Raw genomic sequence first — 19,346 nt, 5'->3', positions numbered from 1 at the left:
TTCTCATTTTGACTTGGGTGTAAAATTATTATTATTATTTTTAACATTTGATGAGCTTCTTGTATTTTGGGATAAGATGGGATCTATTGTGATGTCACAGGTCAGAAAATTAAGCAAGTAGTCAAATGTAAATCAGCCAAAGCCACCTATACAGTGCACTAGGGGTACGAATAAGGATGACACTGCATGGAAATTCAGATTTGCAGCCCAGTGAAGACACACCGACCTGATTTCCAGCAGGCTGGGATGTTTACATTTGCAGGTACCAGAAAGGGCTGGAAATAAAACTCTGACAATTTAGCTTTACTGCCTACCAAACATCACTAAGCTTGATGATTGTGGTGTAAAACAAAAAGTGTTAAGTCCTTATCTGGGCATCCCTTTAGGAGACTAACAAGCAGCAAATAAATAAAAGAGAATAACCTGTTTCCCTGTGTGCTACTTTATATCCGCGTATTATGTGGCCGCTGATGGCGGGGAATTAAAATAAATAATTTAAGTGGAGGAAGAGTTCTCTTAGTTGTGCAAGCGGCACACAAATGATGATTTTAATTAGTTTACCACTGTGTCGTGGGGAAACATTTCGAGGGAAACAAACTGTTCAGCCCTTCTTGTTGGTTGGCAGTGAGCCAGATGAGATTGCTGTATGGTTTAAATCACTTTAGTGACATTTGGATTGAATCATACAACCTTAATGCAGCCAGCTGTCAACAACCTTTCATCAAATTAATTTGCCACATTGGCCAGAAGTATTTCATCGCTTCTCCCTTTAACTAAAATTGTCTTGTTGAGCTAATAAAACTGAAACACTGATGCCAAAAACACAGGTGATATGTGACCAAACAGCTTTGTGCACTATTTTAGTTTTAATTAACCCCCAACTGATGATTTTCAATGAAGCATTCAGCGTTATTTATACAGTGGGGATCATGCCAGTGTTTATGGGAAAAAATAAAATTCAATACTATCATTACCCGGTGGTCAATTTGAGATATTTTAACCCTGGGTGAGAAATCTGGGCAGTTAAGAGAATAATTTGGGTTGGTTTATGGATTACAGGTGCCATTCCTTAGATTTTTCCACGTGGACTGTTTTTATTTTTATTTTTTTCATAGCCAGGTGAACCTGCGAAACCCAGATAATGCAGTAGAGCCATACACATCATATAGACGCACATTCTGCCTGCCGTACATGTGCTGCCAAGGACGTACTATCCACGTTGCCCACCAGAAATGACCAAGATGGGCACAAGATTTGCGCATCCTGAGCATCACAAACAACCACGCATGCTTAAACACAGGATGCAGCTCGTGTAAAACTCGTGTCAATCAGACTTAAGTGTCAGTTTTGTGCCCAACATCATTCACCGGGTTGGGCAAATATCAGAATTGTTTGTTGCAGTGTAAGGCCCGATGCCACAAACACCAAACCTTAAGATTACATTCTCTCAACTATTTAACTACCAACTCCAATGCTAGATCGCATCCTTGAATCATCCTCTCCAGTTTGTCCTGCCTGGGCGGGGTGAGCGCGTGTGCCATCCTGGCTCCTATGGCAACCCGATAGATTAGCTCCATCAATATTCACGTTATTAGAAAGCGCGAGGCTTATGGATTAGTGATGTCAGCGCTCAGTGAAAGCCAGGGGCAGCTGCGTGCATGTGTGTATTCACCTTGCGCCGTGAGAGGGCTCAGATAGGCTTTCGGGGGAGGTGGGGATCATGCTTTGTCATTGAGGAGCTCAGCAGCAGCAGCAGCATTCTCCCACTCCGGCACGTCCGACGCTCAGCATGCTGCATCCTGATGCGCTCCCGTCTGCACTCAACGAGCTTACCTGGATTTACATGCATTTGTCGTTTGGCGCTTTTACATGAGCGTCTGATCGCAGCCGCCGCGTATTCGTTGACGCATGTTTGAACCGGAGGAGAGCGGCACGTCCCAAGAGTCAGATAAGATACGACCAGTCCTGCGGACCTCCCCCGTCACTGTTTTTGCCTCCAGCGGCACCCCGAGTGTGTGAGATTCATGATTCATCCCCCCGCTTTCACGGGCTGTCCTTAGAGCGCAACCTCTTCTGGTTCTTCCAAATGGAGAGATTCCAGTCCTCCATGCGCAAACGGCTCTACAGCTTGCCGCAAAACATTGGGCAAAAGCCCTTTGTGACTGACGAAGGGGAGAACGGCGACAAGGACACTAAAAGGAAAAGTATCGGGCTCAAACATTTGTCCTCTCTGTCTCCCGCGAGCAGTTGTAAGAGCATTGGGGAGGCCGGGGTCGAAGACTTTGAAAGGGACGTCACCGTGAAGACCAACTTGAATGGGGACTGCCGCTTTTTTAGGGGCAGCATCTCTTCCATCTCCGGACGGCATCCCCCCGGGTCAGATTTGGCGGAGCAGAGGCGCCTCATTCCCGAGGCTGATGCTGGAGTCAACGAGAGTTTCCCCGGTGAGCACGGCCCCGGGGCCCTACAGCGGGCAACGGGTGGGCTGACCGGCATAGTCGGGCAACCGTCACTGTTTGACCAGTCAACTTTCATCAAGTTGGAGGGCTCTGAGCAAATAATACCCGAAGATGAGCGTCTCTACCAGGCTGGCTTCATGCACCGGCAGTTTGGGGCGATGCTCCAGCCGGGAGTCAACAAGTTCTCCCTGCGGATGTTGGGCAGTGAGAGGGCCGTGGAACACGAAAGGGAACGCGTGAAGTCTGCAGGCTTCTGGATAATCCATCCCTACAGTGATTTTAGGTAATTTCTGTGCAGAAATCCTTTTTTCTTTTTTTAAAATCGCAAATAGTTGTGTCCTACAAAGAAGTGCTGCAGTGATCCTATCACACATTAAAGGCTCATTTGGCCTGCGCATGCGTTAAAACTAATAATTTAAAAACTGCCTGGAATGAATGAGCCATAAAATGTGTTAAGGGTATAAACTATAATCCCCGTGCATGCCTTTCTGTAACTACAGTGGCCATATTAGCAGCACGATAATCAGGAGTGTAAGCCTCTGCAGAACAGGTAGATCATTAGCTAAATGTGCCTCAGTAGCCCACCTTGAGCAGATAAATGGCTTAACGTGTGCAAATGGACATTTTTAAAAGCGTTGTCTACATTTTTTTTGCAGGGAAACGTGGTTATGTCATGCATATCCAGGATATAAGTCCTTTTGCTTTGGTTGGCCCAGTTTGTGCATTTGTGTGTCCATGGTGTCATCAGGTTATGTAGAACTTAATTAACTCTTTGCAGCTCTTTGCATGTATGTGCAACAAACTAAGCCAACCACAGTTAACAAATTTCCCAGCCATGCTGCACTATTTCATTGCACACCAGTATTCTGGATACGTCCACCACCAAAAGATTTTCCCGGCATTTAACCTTAATGCTCACTGTCATCATATTTTTCATCAGTCAGCTGTATGCCGATGTGTGCCACTGCAGTTTTTTCCACTCATCTGAATTACACTTTTTTTGTCATCATTTAGCCAGGGCAATGGATTACAGAGTGCAGCAGGGGCTTGGAAATGGGGTAATCAAAATAGGGTAACATGACCATTCAAGATATTAGAAGCACACATCAGTGGGAGATTATTACAGCACAATTAGTCTAATGGAGCAGAGATGGTGTGGACGGGGAGGGGACATGCCACAAAAACGCAGAGAGAGAGCGCACGACACACACACACACACACACACACACACACACACACACACACACACACACACACACACACACACACACACACACACACACACACAGAAAGAGAGATTGAAATGAAAATGGTGTGTTGTGAGGAATCAGGACGGCCAGCTGTTAACTCCGTGTGTGAGGTACGAGGTGTTGTTACTTTATGCTCACTTTGGGTCGCAGTGCGAGCAGGAGGGGCATTTTTAGTGCTTGCCATGGGTCTCATAAGGTGAATGCTTTATCCCGCAGATCCCATTTTAAGTTACAGATGCCTTTTGCAGCACCAGAGATTATTCTGAGATTTTGTGGCAATCCAGCAAAGAGGCAGCTCCGTGCCCTGCTTGTGAGCTGACATACCGTGCGCATCCATGACAGTCAGCAAGGCATTGTATAACCGATGTACGGTTTCCTGTTATCTTCCTATAGACACACACAATCTGATGTTTTTATCAAGTAACTGCTGTTTTTTTTTTTTTTTCATTCTAAAGCTTTCTAAGGATACAGCAGCAGACACACTGAACTGGCACACTGCGTAAATATGGTTAATATGATTGCTGGTGGGCCTGAGCCACAGTACAGGTGTGTGTTAAGCCACTGAGCTGCATGCAGGCTGTTGTGTTTCAGCTGCACTCTGGCAGCAAGAGATAAGTATCTCTAGTACAAATGTGATCCCTTTTTCAGCTGTCCTGATTGATCTAAGCTCCTTTCACCATTTTAAGCCTTTTTGTGTTCACTTTGCTTGTAACTCCCCTCTCTTTTTTGCTCTCATGCTCTTTAACGTAGTTGCACTCTGACCTCAATAGTGCAAGATTTTGTCTCTGGACCAGTCGAGGTCCACAGACCGTACAAGCAGCAGCTTTGTTTCGATGGTAACATCAGATTACACCAGCCAGTTGTCTGTTTTGTGGTCTGAATTCTGCGCGCACAGGCAGCCGATGTTCCAGCAGGGTGGTCAGCAATGTACCGTCCTCTGCAGACCTTTTTAAAAAAATAATAATAATAAATGAATAAAATTATCCAGCTGTTCCAGCGCTCTGCAGCACAGTGACGTTTGCAGAGCAGTAATGCTAACTACTCAACATCTGGCTGATGGGTGCTGACTTCTGGAGATGACATGGATTCACAGGAGATAACGGTGGATTTAGCCAGAGAGAGGAAGCGCAATTAGGACCAGTGTGTCACTGCAGAGACAACGGGCAGATGTCGAGAGAAATGCAAATTCTTTGTTTGGCAAAGAACAACAGAAAGCTGATTAGAACAAATGGCCACCGTGCCCTCACTGGTTTCTACATTTTGTCACATGTGACTGTGAACGTTTTGGGTGTAAGTAAACTAGAAGAGGTAGAAGTGCATTCACCAGATTCCTCTGCCTCTTTCCACCGTGTTGTCCTCATTCGACTCTAGAATGTTTTCCATCACCAGTAACACAATGCAGCACCTGTAACTCATCACAACAGCAACCCACTGGGAGGTATCACCTGAAAAAGCAAATATTACATCTAATATTGTGGTGAACCTGGCATGGATCAAACAGTGACACTCTGAATGACTGCTGCATCCTTTGCACACAAAAAAATGTATAAAGAAAAAGCATAATTAAGTCTTAAGAAAATGCAATTCAGTTTACCTTTGAAAACAAATGTATCGCTTAAAAGAAAAAATTAACTAAGAAAATAAATAAATACATAAGCTAATTAAAAGCTCAGATCCTGTATATTTTAATATTTATGAATGTATACCAATAACTTTACACTTTTTAAAAGAAAGAAATATTTTGGCACGCTTGAGCCTCCATATAGTTTTCTTCCCCCCCATTCATGGAGAAAACGCTAAAGTTTTAAATATACCTGCTGATGAGATGATGAGATATTTGGTTTCTTAACCTCCAGCTGGCGTGCAGTTTTTGCTGACCCTGCATGTTTGTCCTGTTGAGATCATTTGTTTTTGTTTTGTTTTTTGACACGACTCACTCATGAAATCGCACATGTATGGTTTCTCATCTTACACGCTCTTTGTGTGGATGCGTTGTACATTACTGTGTGACTCTGACAAATGTAGAACGCTAGATTAAAAAGAATGAGTATAGCAAATAGCTGGGAAACATCAATCAAGAGTCAGAATAGCTTACAGTGAACTCCAATTAGCCATATTTCTAAATTTCATAAGAACATTTGCTAAATAAATGTGTTCTGTTTTGTGTGTAAATGACTAGTAACAGGCAGTTTTCGATGAAACTGAACACACTCCTGCTGATACTTTTGAAAATCAATATGTATTCATGATTAATTCAAATGAATTCCCAATAACCGGTGTCACTCTTTTCCCATTTGGCCCACTCTTTAACTGAATCAGAGAATAATTCTTTGCTTGTTTACATTGTTTCTGCTCACTCGGACAGAACTCTGCTGGGTTTTCAGACCGTGTGAAACAGCGAGGTTCATTTCTATAAGTAGCCAGAATCACTTTGAATTTGGAGCACATACTCACACATACTTGTATTAAGTGTTTTGTGTAAACTAAGCAGCATACACTGATTGGCTTTGTATTGATGAAATGTTCCCATCAATACGTCCCTGTTTGTTGTTGTTTTAATACAAAGTTCAAACAGATGCGTTTTTATTACCAGTTATTCTGTCCAATTTTTTTCTTAAGTGAAGGCAAAAAATGCTCATTTTGAATTTTCAGATCCACAAGCAGGAATTTCCTATTTCTCTGGTCACCCAGAAACATTTCATTTACATCAGTTTTGCGTTTGTTTAGCTCGGCTCTTATGACAAAGGTATGACATTTGCAATCAGGTTTTCTGCCGTGCTGAGATTTAATACCAGCATGTGTTTATTTAGATTCTGTTTTTAAACTAAATTAGTAACCAAATTGCATTGCATTTATGAGCTCCTACTATAATTGCTTTTCTTGGCCTGTTGTCATTGTTAGTGCAAGTTTACTTTTCGAATGAAACTAGGTCATTTAGCATAGACCACAACTAACACCTGCAACCTAATATCATATGATAAATTAAATTAAATTTGATCAAAAGAACAGAGGAAAGTCAACACATGAATTTGTTCCTTTCACCAAAATGTTGTCGCCTCTAAATCTTTATTTTTCTGTGTATTATATCAACAACGTCACTTTGGCGACCCCAAAGAAGTTTTAGCCAGGCCTAGAGGAGACTATACCCTCTGTTTACATCAAATAAGAAGAAATTAGCCGTTTCTGTGCCTTAATGACGCTGGCCTGCTGTGGTTTATGGTGTGAGTCACATCCAACTGTCCATCTTTCAGGTTCTACTGGGATCTGACAATGCTGCTGTTGATGGTGGGAAACCTCATCATCATCCCCGTGGGCATCACCTTCTTTAAGGACGAGCACACGCCGCCCTGGATAGTCTTTAACGTCGTGTCGGACACCTTCTTCCTCATGGACCTGGTCCTCAACTTCCGCACGGGCATCGTCAAGGAGGACAACACGGAGATCATCCTGGACCCGCATCAGATCAAGATCAAGTACCTGAAGAGCTGGTTCGTGGTGGACTTCGTCTCCTCCATACCCGTGGACTACATCTTTCTTATCGTGGAGACGCGCATCGACTCAGACTTTTACAAGACGGCCCGAGCTCTGAGGATCGTCCGCTTCACAAAGATCCTCAGTCTGCTACGGCTGCTGCGCCTCTCCAGACTCATTCGCTATATCCACCAGTGGGAAGAGGTAGATGAAGATAGCCCCATACTGGCTAGCTTCAACTGACTGGTTGGATATTTAAAAGATTTTGTTACAGTCTTAAAAATATTAGTCGATAAAAATGAACAAATTCACAGCTTCTAGCTTTTTAAGTGGGAATATTTTTTAAGTCTTTTAAGTAGTGTGGCTGATATTTAGAGAATTTCTTACACTATTTTCCAGATTAATACCTGCAGCATGCTCTCAGATGCTTCTCTCATTTCAAAGGGGACGTCTTGTGCTCATTTCCACCTTCATCCTTATGTTCCAGGACTCTACTGGAGTAGCTTTGCATGGTTCACAGTTCAAAAGTAATCATTGTTTACCAGTCAGCCAGTTTATCAGTTCATCCTCTTCCTGACAAACTATTTCACATTCTCTCCCTTTAGGCCAGCTTTCCTCTCATTGGCTGTGTCTTGCAAATAGAAGGTTTGAAGAGCTGCAGAATGAAGGAGGAGTGCAGAAAAAAACTCAATCTGAAACCAAGCGTTTGCAGCTGCCTGAAGCCTGATCTCATTTTTTAAAACTTTCTCCATGTTAAATGTGCACATCCATCTTTTTAACAGTACAGGTTTCCCTTTAGGCACCGTGCATACTAAGGTTTCTCTCTCATTAACAGATTTCTTACACTTTCGCTCTGTATGTGGGGAAAAAAAGTGCTGCTGCAGAGTTAATTTGTTGGCTCTGCATTTAAACACACTTACACACAGTCAGCTTACTCAATAAGAGATATTATCCCGCGTTATTATTTTTTATATGTTCCATCCCCATCAGCCATTAACGTTACAGATGGTTGCTCTGAAATAGCCTCTGGTAGTCTATAGAAGATTAAGTGTGGTTCGGTATAGTTCGCTTGCATCCATCAACACCATCATCGCGGTTCCTCCTGTTTATTTCAAATCCTCTGTTTGCGTGCATGGGTGTTAACATTTTATAGAAGAGATATGAGTGTTTTATTATCTCTCTTTTTTCTCTCTCTCTCCCCCTAATTCTGAAAATCTGTGTCACAGGTTTTCCACATGACATACGACCTTGCCAGCGCCATGGTGCGTATCATGAACCTGATTGGTATGATGCTGCTGCTGTGTCACTGGGATGGCTGTCTGCAGTTTCTGGTTCCCATGCTGCAAGACTTCCCCCCAGACTGCTGGGTCACCAGGAACAAGATGGTGGTAAGTGGATTATTTATGAGTCAGACAGCCTCCAAAATGTGTTCCTCCCCAAAACACGACGAACCACATGCAGACATTTATCTCTAAGCGTCATTAGTTATCGGTTTGAGAGCACAGATTAAATTAACGTCAACAGGTAGCGTGTTTAATCTTTATATCCAGTTTTCAGTCACACATGTTTTTCAATAAACATTTTGCAGAAATAGGGTGGTTTTTGTTTATTTGCAAAGCTGTTAATACCTCCTGAAGAAGATAGAATAGAATAGAATTAGAATTCAACTTTATTGTCATTGCACATGCACATGAAACAGACCTACCCATAAATGATGTTTTGTAACAGTTGGGACATACATCTGTGTTCACGTCCATAAGCTCAGATTAAGCTGATTTAGATGTGATGTACGATGGCTCCGTAATGTAGTGGTTTACACATTCAGGAGAGGCATCCGGTGTAAAAATCTAACAAATCAAATATTTCCTGAGCCGCTGGTCGTAGATAGCCGTACGCGTTATCTCTCCTCCTCTGCATCCCTTTCAGAATGACACCTGGGGTCAGCAGTACTCCTACGCCCTGTTCAAGGCCATGAGTCACATGCTGTGTATCGGGTATGGCCTGTACCCTCCTATCGGCATGGCTGACGTGTGGCTCACTATCCTCAGCATGATCGTGGGTGCCACCTGCTTTGCCATGTTTGTGGGGCATGCGACTGCACTCATTCAGTCTCTGGACTCCTCCAGGAGGCAGTACCAAGAAAAGGTGGGTGTTTGCTGAAAAATCATCCACAGTTTTACTTCTGATATAACACTTCTGTTCCACTACATTTCATAAGGTAATATTATTTAACTGTTTCACTTATTACATTATCAAATTATGAAGTGTATCAAATTCGGTTCTTTTCTGAATTCTTTTGCCAACAGAGAAAGAAAAAAATAAAATTGTCATCAGTTCATAAAATGTGCTTTTTTAGGTTAAACTGCCAGCTATATATATATTTAAGTTCCAGCTTAAATAGGGCCTTTATTTACTTATACCTCATTTATAATGAGCGGCTACAGCAGTCTGAAGCCTGCGATTTTGAGTCAGAGGGATTACTTGCACATATGCTGACCTCATTACTTCAAACTGTGGCCACATTTAATATGAGCATTTTGCACATATATATATATATATATATATGTATATATATATATATATATATATATATATGTATATATATATGTATATATATATATATGTATATATATATGTATATATATATATATGTATATATATATGTATATATATATATATATATATATATATATATATATATATGTATATATATATGTATATATATATGTATATATATATATATATATATATATATATATATATATATATGTATATATATATATATATATATATATATATATATATATATATATATATATATGAACAACAATAAGCTTAAGCTTAAAAGGCAGATTACAACGATAAGATGTGCTTCATCTTAAAAAATAAAAAATATGAATACTATCCCTTAATATTATTATTATTTGATATCATATATTATTAGGTACAGGAGAGGAGCTTTTTTTCTGTGTGATGTATTTTAATCTGGACACCTACATAAGTGCAATTTTTAATGCAGGATTTCTGTTTTATATTTCAATATTGCTACTTTTCACTAAGTGACAGATCTTGAAGGGGAGTGTAAACCCACTTTTTTGTTTGCAAAAACATGTTTTATACATCCACGTATAGCTGCCGTTAACTTTTCATTTGGGGAATATGGGAAAGGACAGACGAACTGCAACATGACACAAAAAAAGACAGACATGGCAGTGCATTATGAAAAGCAGAGCTGACACTTACAGCTGGATTTACCATGCATAGACAGGGTGCATGGACCATATTTGGTGCTTTGCTGCTAGAGTACACTGCTGAAGGACACAGTAGTTAATGTTATTAGCTGCAGCCTGCAGAGCACAACTGTAATTGTCAGATGGGGCAGAGTCACAACATTGCACTGTGGGCAGGTTTCACAGATGGCCTGACAGTTGACTGTTAAAATAATGAGACACATTATATTCCTACCTCTGAGCCAACACATCAATCAGTGTAATATATTCATTTTGACATGACTTTGCATTTTGTCTCACGGTTATGTTACGTTACATTTGCAGCCTTCTGCTACTCTAATCAACAGGAATATATCTATATATATATAGATATAGCTATAGATATAGATATATAGTTTTTTTTTTAATCATGTTAATAAGTGTGCTCTTTGTGCTTTTCATAGTACAAACAAGTGGAGCAGTACATGTCCTTCCACAAGCTTCCTGCAGACATGCGTCAGAGGATCCACGACTACTACGAACACCGGTATCAGGGCAAGATGTTTGACGAGGAGAGCATACTGGAGGAACTGAATGAGCCGCTGAGAGAGGTCAGCCATCAACAGATGATTTTTAGATAACATACATTATGCAAACAATGTGTAAATGCTTAAAGACAACATAAAGTTGTTATTTGCTCTCTTAATCATTTACTGTCCGTTTAATATAACCCTTAAGTAAAGTCTGGTGTTTAAAAAAAAACAGATGCTTTTTGACAAATACATTTTTTATTCTTATATAAGCTTTCAGCTACATTATTCTGACCTGTAGGCTATTTGTTTAGCATTTCTTTAATTCTTCTAAATAGTAAAATGTTAACAAAATTATTCATTGTCCTTATTTTATTTTGCAAACATTTTATTGTCGTCAGCAGCACATGTATAAATGCATGACATGAGCCACGTTGTTCTTAATGGTGAACAGTTAATTATGTAATCTAATATGGCTGTGTTACTTTGACAATGTTAATAGTCATGTAATCTGATAAGTAATGGCTTGAAGAGGACGGGGGACCTCATTAAAAGAGCATTAAGAGCATTAAGCTGTTAGCCCCCCTGCTTTTATCATGACTGAAATTTGTTTTTGAAGGCATTGCATTAGCAAAAAGAAAAAAATGTAAAAGGTGAACTTTTTTTTCTCTTTCCTGCAGGAGATCATCAACTTTAACTGTCGCAAACTGGTCGCCTCCATGCCCCTGTTCGCCAACGCTGATCCCAACTTCGTCACCTCCATGCTAACCAAACTACGCTTTGAGGTCTTCCAGCCGGGCGACTACATCATCAGGGAGGGGACCATCGGCAAGAAGATGTACTTCATCCAGCACGGCGTTGTCAGCGTCCTGACCAAGAACAGCAAAGACACCAAGTTGTCCGATGGCTCTTATTTTGGAGGTGAAGTCGGCTGCTCTGCATGCTAATATGTTCTGTAGTGGACAGTGGGTCAGTTTGAATGCATGTGAAGGAGTGGTGATTGTATGATTTGTTTTGATTTATTTGGCTCAGGCACTCGGCAGATTATCTTCCCCGACTATTACAGCTGGGAAAAATCGTCCACATCATCTCCTTAAAAGCGCTGGGAACTAAGAGGGGCAGAGCTTTGCGATCTTTGATTCCATCTGTGGGGTTTTCCCCTTTTTGTTACACCATATTTAAAGCTGAAATCCAGAATTTTTCCTCTCGGTTATGTTTTCTCAACCTGCTGTTGTCTGTTCCATCTGTGCACCAAAGTGAAATGTCATCATTAAATGTCAACTACGAAGCATAAAACTCTTAATTCTTTTCAGATTTGTTTCGGCAGAAGTATTAAACGAGGAAAGGGGGAAAAAAAGCAGCTAAATTAAACCTTTCATAGTCACGCATTTATTTGGAGTAAAACAGTCAGGGCAAAAACAATTTGGCTTCAAGTTATTCTCCTACATCTAAAAACACGAAGAAATGTTAAAATAATAAACTAGGACAGAAAACATCTAAAACCAACACAAGATAAAAAGAAATCCCATGATGTAAAGTGTAATAAATTCAAGAAAGTGACAGAATAGGGCGGAGAGAGATGGAGAGAGACAGAGTATGTGTGTGTGTGTGTGTATTTGTGCGTCTATATCCTCAATATGTCTGTCCTGAAAAATATGCCTCATTTTTTTCCCTCCTGTTTTCTTTTAATGGCGCATTATTTTATTTTTCTGATCTGGCACGACAGATGAGGTCAGAACAAACTGTAAGCTGCAGAAATTGCATTAAGTGCTCCATCTGTGGAGTTCAGAGGCATCAGCCTTTTTCATGCTTTATCATCTCATACTAATAATACTATTTTGGACTTTTCTTTTGTGAATGGATCTAAGAAGATAGGAATTCTGTTGCGGCTTGTCACACAACTTCTGAAAGGAGGAGGAGGGTGGGTGGTGGTGGTGGGGGACTCATTATATAACACTTCATAGTAATGCGTTGTTTTTAATCCTTGCTGTTAATACCTGTCTTGCACTCTGCAGGAAGTCTTTTAAAGCGGTGAAACAAATAATTGAAGGGTTTTTTTTCTCATCTCTTTCCCTGCAGAGATCTGCCTGCTGACCCGAGGGAGGAGGACTGCCAGCGTGCGGGCAGATAACTACTGTCGACTGTACTCTCTGTCTGTAGACCACTTCAATGAGGTGCTGGAGGAGTATCCCATGATGAGGAGGGCGTTTGAGACTGTGGCGCTCGATCGCCTGGATCGCATAGGTTAGTCCTTAAAGATAAGATAAAACCTATTTACTGGCACCAATTTTATATTATTATCAATCATTCATTTGTTCATTTTAGTGTTGCACTAAAATTAACATCAGTTGGACTTTATATCTGTTATTAGTGGTGGCGTGGATGTAGGCACGTATTTAAGCACAGCGGCTAACAAAAGCCAAGAATAGAAAACAGTGTATAATAATAATATTTAAATGTAAGCGTGCCACATTAATCCATGGTCTTTAGACTTTACTAATTAATCTTATATGAATGGAAAACAGTTTAAAGTCATTTTCCTGGGTACACCTTGCTAAGGACCCCCTTGTCCTTTGGAAGTCTTAATTCTTTGTAGCACAGATTCAACAAGGTGCTGGAAACATTCCTCAGAGGTTTTGGTCCATATTAACGTCACAGCATCACACAATTGCTGCTGATTTATAAGCTGCACATCCATGATTCGAGTCTCTGGTTCCACCGTGTCACAAAGGTGCTCTGTACTAAAGAGCCCGAAGTGTGCCAAGAAAATATCCCACTTGACAGTCATCTGACCAGACAACTTTTCTCCAGTCTTCCACTGTCCAATTTTGGTGTGAACTGTAACCTCAGCTTCCTGTTTTTAATTAACAAAGACCTAAGCCATCTGCTTCAAGGTCCAAAGTGTTATGCATTCAGAGATGCTCTTTGGTTGTGACACGTGGTTATTATCAGCTTGAAGCAGTCTGGCTATTCTCCTCTGACCTCTGGCATCAACAAGAACTCCTTCTCACTGGACAATTATTCTTTTTCGGCCCATTTTCTATAAACCCTAGAGATGGTTGTGTGGGAAAATCCCAGTAGATCAGCAGTTTCTGAAACACTGAGACCGGCTTAGGCAACAACAACCATGCAAGATTAAAAGTCAGCTTTCTTCCCCCATTTTGATGCTCAATTTGAACTTCAGCAGGCCGTCTTTACAAGGCCTCTGTGCCTAAATGCACTGAGTTGCAGCCATGTGATTGGTTAATTAGATATTTGCATTTTTAAGCAGCTATTCAGGTATACCCAGTAAAGTGACCAGTGAATTATACTATAAGCAAGTATTTACTAAGTAAACTAAACTCAAACAGAGTATTTTTTGTGCAGTCTGCAGTTGGATTGGAACCTAAAAGAGACAGTTAGGTCTAAAGGGTGGCATTTTTCTAACTTTTTGATTGCTTCCAGTCTAATCTGGAGACATAATATACCCACATAGCAAAATTGGTATGGATCTGGCCCACAAAATGTGCTTACACATGGCCCCACATACCGCAAAGAATGACGGCCCTTTGGCGGCCCAGATATGGTTTGTGAGATGTGGCCCACACATGGGCCAGCACAAGGCCAGTTGCAGACACACTGCTGGCCCACAACAGTTTCAACCCTGGCCCCAGATGTCAGCCTAATGTGTACCTTAATCAAGCCATGTAATTACAACATGTTCTATATAAGAATCAGTGAATGGACTGATTCTTATATAGCGCTTTGCTACTCTCCCAGATTACTCAAAGTGCTCTATACAACATGCCATATTCACCCAATCACACACTTCCGCTAAACTGAGTGCTTCCTAACTACAGCCACACACATTCTCAGTTTTGCCATGCAGACTGGAATAACCAGGGATCAAACCACTAACCTTCCAATCAATGGGTGACCTGCTCTTCCTCCTGAGCTACAGCCACCCACTGGAAAAAAATGAGTAAACCGACTTTGGATAAAGTGTACACTCACAAACCTGTCAAACCTGCATTTGAAACGTTAGCTACCATAGCAGTATAGTATTGCAACATGGCATTTGGTCTTCTAACTAAAATAGAAGACCAAACAGTGCCATCATTTGCAGACCTGCCCCACATCTGGTTGACATACACCCTGCCATGACACCTTGATGCCAGATCCAGGCTAGACCTGTTTTCTATGGGCTTGGGCCACATAAACCAAACCACAATCGGGCCAGATATGGCATCCCATCACATAAATAGTGCCATCTATGCCAGGCCTGGCCCAAATCTGGATGACATACATCTTAGAGAACCAATATAGTAGTGATACATATGCTGTATAACATTGCAATGTCTTTATATACTGTGTATTTATGCAGTATGTTGGTATGTTAGTTAGAAGAAAATGAAAATCTCTGGATCATTATAGATTAACTTCACATAAGCATATTTCAAAAACTAGTTTGCAACTTAGTGACTGACTTTACTCCACTGTTTACTCAGCAGTGGTGCTCCTCCGCTACATGTGCTACAAACAGTGCTGGGTTATTGTAAACGATGAGACTACATTGTTTTAAGACCCACTGTGCCAGAGTGTGAGATTGTAAAGCATGGAAATATATATGACAAAATTTGCACTGTTGAACTTGTAAGCCAATATTGTCAGATAATATCTGTCAAATTGTGAGTGTATTTTTTGTAGTGTTTTAACAGCAGGCTGCATTTTCTAGAGGTATCATTTGCCTTTTTACTCCCATATACGAGAGGAGTTGTGGGCGCTTTTGTGTGCAGAATAAGAAATACATAATTTAAAAGTGTTTGCATTGCATGGACGCACTATTGACGAATATATTTTTGAGTTATACAATTATATTTAATTCTTCCTCTTCAGCGTGTGGTATGATGTGTTGTCTAAGGATGTCATTTGTGAAAAAAGGGGAGGGGCTAAAAGTGCATCACGGCCTTATTTCTCTTTTCTTAACAGGGAAGAGGAACTCTGTTCTTCAACACAAAGTTCAGCATCACCAAAGTTCTGGCACACTAAACCTTCATGAGAGTGAGATCATCCAAAGAATAGTGCAACACGACCGCGACATGGCCCAGTGCACTCAGCTGAACCAAACCAGCACTGTGCCGAGTATAAACCGTCCGCCTGCTCCTCCGTCACCCACCCCGGTCATCTGGGCCCCGCTGGTTCAGGCTCCGCTCCAGGCTGCGGCTGCCACCACCCCGCTTGCTATGGCCTTGGCCCACCAGTCCCAGCTTCCTCCAATCCTCTTCCACCATCCTCTGGTGCCACGTCCCGGCTCTGTGAAGGACCCGTCCAGCTATTCAAAGAGAGTACATGTTGGAGCGAGTGCCTCCAGTAGCTGTGGTTCAGGGCCCAATTCTCCCACTAGCTCTGCCAACCTTAGATCTGAGGTTGAGACTGCCACACTAGTATTCCCCAGGACACAGCTACTCTCCAGTGGGCCGTTGTCACCCATACTGACGTCTCAGCCCATCTTCACCAGCAGCCTGCAGCCCCTCGCCCCTCTGCACACACACCAGCCTCTGCTCCATCCTCCCCACTCTGGCATGGCGTCGGTGTTTCCCATCAGCCAGGCCACCGTCTCTTACACCTGCTCCGCTCAGCTCCACTCCCAGCCGTTTCACGGTGCTATGACCACCCCACCACGACCGATAGGTTTACTCCAACAGGGGGCACCAGGGAGGCTAGCAGGGAGATTCCCGGCCCCCTCAGCCACCACATTAACCCCTCTTATTTCAAGCTCAGTCGGCCCCATACTGAGCCAATTGCAGCAAACCTCCCATATCACCTCACAGCAGGTGGGGTCCAGCAGTGACAGAGCAAGCAGGAGAACCAGTGGCCTGAACCTCCCACATTTTCCCTTCATCACCAACACCCAGTCCTCCGCTGGATTTAATCAGCCAGTGTCTGCAGTCGGAGCCGGGGCCGCAGCCTCTCTGGCCCAGCACAGCCTGGCAGGACTCCAGTCTGTTTTTCTCCCCCAGGTTCTCCCAGAGCACTCAGCCCTTGCCTCCCTGGCCCAGTATGGCTCTGCAGAGGCCTCGCCTTGCTACACGCCTCCTGTCCACAGTCCCAGCATCCAGAGCCCTGTGAGGGGAAGGACAGTATGCCACAGTGAGCTCCCCAGCACTGCAGACTCTCATAGTCCTCTAACCCTTCAGACCTCATGCCCTGCCAGGGTGGCCTGTACCCTCAGACAGAGGGCAGAGTCCTCGGTGGATCTCTTTTCCCAGGAAATAAAGACTATCTCAGGCTCTCACAGCTCTATACACCAGGAAAGGCCTTTGGCCATAAGCGGCTCCTCTGAGGGTGTAGCAGGGGCGCCCAGCCCCTTCTCCTCACCGATGGCTGTCAGTAAACCCTACACCCCGATCCCGGGTCAAGCCACTCCTGTCAGTCGGACACATTCAGGGCCTGAGCCTCAGCACCAGTCCGTTGGTTTTCACTCTTCTCCCATTAGATCTCCCGCTAAAATGTTAGAGAAGGAACACAAACAGTCCAAACTCCCGTCCAATTTGTGAGATTTAGACACACCCTCCTTTAATGCCTGAGTGAAGGGAAGATCACTTGGCATCATTTTAACCACTATGTCAAATTTTGAAGTAGGAGGGTGTGCTATAGCTCAGTGGTTTTGTTTTTAACCAGAGTGAACGGATCGAGTTTGATAATGGACAGTGACAGATATATATTTTTTACAGGATACTGCGTCTTTAAAAATGCTAATAACATCCAAACTGTATTGATGGGTATATGTAACACCTCATGAAAGTATCAATTGTTCCGTGTATTATATTCTAACCGCACTCTGTGATTTGTATTTGTTTAAAACCCCATCGTCCAGGCAATTTGTGTAACCTTTTAGCCACATCCTATTTAGTTGGAACGTCGTCCACAACTGTATCCAGTTATGATCAAAACCAAAAAAAACCTGCTGTCCTCTGTTCACATCCTTTCCCACTGCTGAGAGCGTCGTGTGAACGCAGGGTTACTCCGTAAGAGATGTGAGGAGAGACAGACTGTGCACTTTGCTCGTTTCAGAAATAACCTGAAGGCTTGACGATGGCACGTCTTCCAAGATAGCTTTCCAGCAATATTGCACACCCAAATGGGTCACACAGATCAGATAGTATTTAAAAATAAATCTAAGTAATGAATGTAATGAAAATGTGTGAGTGGGAGGAGCGGGATTCATTTTGAATGTGTTTAAACATGAAGGTGATGACAGATTTCACAATAGATGCCAACTTATTTCAGTCTGGCAATAACTTTGGTACAAAACATCCACCTGAGCCGAGGTTTGGTGCCATTAGCATAGTATGCAATAATCTGTGTGTTCTTTTGTCTTGTTTTTTTACTGGTATGCAAAGGTACTGTGAATCGAAGCACTGATTTGAGATCAGACTCATTAAAACAAGGGAACTGAATTTTAAAAAAAAAGAAAGAAGCAATTGTCGATAATCAAAACATCCTGAAACCAGCGATGCACTGAGATTGCTCTGAATGTTTCTTGCACCAGTCAAAGGGCTAAAAGCAGTTTCCTGGACTCAAGATCAACGAGAACCCCTGATGGGTCATATTGCTGCATATTTACCTCTTTCATTGTACAATATTTGAAAGATTTGACATGTATTGTTGAACAATTGCTGCTTTGTGATGCTATGCTGAATCAATAACGTGTATATCAACTGACTTACTTTTAAAAACCAGACTCTTAAATCCTTCTACTTGTTAATAAGTTCACGTGTTTAGATGATGCGTCTACCTTTGTGGACCTGCAGCCGGTGACAAACTGTGAGCTGGTCGGCAGGTCGGATCATCAGAGGATCCTGTCCAGTGGCTTTAGCTGCCCGGTTGGTGAGCCTGAGGTCTGCAATGACTCTGAGTTCCACAAGAAAGAGATACCATCAGACACTAGCCAGCCTCTGCCAATGGGCTCGATCAATCCTTCATTACTATTCTCCTCCAACCGCCTGCCACAGGCATTTGCTTAGAGGTTATTTTGAGTGCATTCAACTTAAAAGTGTCATTCGTTCATCCATCCATTCATATATTTATTTATCATTTTGCTGCCTTTTAGCCATCGAATCTCATTCTTTTGTCACCTGTATGTTACAGACATTTTATTTAAGCCTCCAAATTCAATGCAATAAAATGACATATGGTTAATTACCCTCACCTCAACCGTTTAATTCCTTCCAGGAGGAGAGTGTGCGAGAATCTGATAATAAATTATGGCAAAGTTCTAGACTTTAAGCCGGATTAGAAATTGAGAACTGAATGGTGTTGTCTGGTGCCAACAATGAAAATAACCAGGATTATAATCTGCCAGATACTCAATACAAAGAAATTATCTACCACGTTCATGGAGCGATAACTGCTGGTTTAGTGAGTAAACAGATTTTAAATGCAGGG

At 42.1% G+C, this 19,346-nt stretch overlaps 1 protein-coding gene across 1 annotated transcript; it reads left to right on the top strand.

The window, feature by feature from the left end:
* The first annotated feature begins 400 nt into the window (after positions 1–400).
* Positions 401–19,109, top strand: LOC113026606 (potassium/sodium hyperpolarization-activated cyclic nucleotide-gated channel 3-like). The gene is made up of 8 exons (XM_026175581.2): positions 401–2,742; positions 6,961–7,384; positions 8,407–8,568; positions 9,107–9,325; positions 10,854–11,000; positions 11,600–11,840; positions 12,999–13,163; positions 15,888–19,109. Exons 1-8 carry the CDS (start codon positions 2,087–2,089, stop codon positions 17,453–17,455), a joined length of 3,582 nt encoding a protein of 1,193 aa, XP_026031366.1. The 5' UTR covers positions 401–2,086; the 3' UTR covers positions 17,456–19,109.
* The last annotated feature ends 237 nt before the right edge of the window (positions 19,110–19,346 follow it).

This window comes from Astatotilapia calliptera, chromosome 7 (assembly GCF_964374335.1).
Source record: "Astatotilapia calliptera chromosome 7, fAstCal68.1, whole genome shotgun sequence".
In the NCBI taxonomy this organism is placed as follows: Eukaryota; Metazoa; Chordata; class Actinopteri; order Cichliformes; family Cichlidae; genus Astatotilapia; species Astatotilapia calliptera.
This window is presented reverse-complemented; position numbering and strand designations above follow the sequence as displayed.

Coding starts and splice junctions, on each gene's coding strand:
- LOC113026606 (XM_026175581.2), top strand. CDS start 2,087: ATGGAGAGATTCCAGTCCTCCATGCGCAAACGGCTCTACAGCTTGCCG. Junction 7,385..8,406: donor ATATCCACCAGTGGGAAGAG/GTAGATGAAGAT, acceptor TCTGTGTCACAG/GTTTTCCACATGACATACGA. Junction 9,326..10,853: donor GGAGGCAGTACCAAGAAAAG/GTGGGTGTTTGC, acceptor TGCTTTTCATAG/TACAAACAAGTGGAGCAGTA.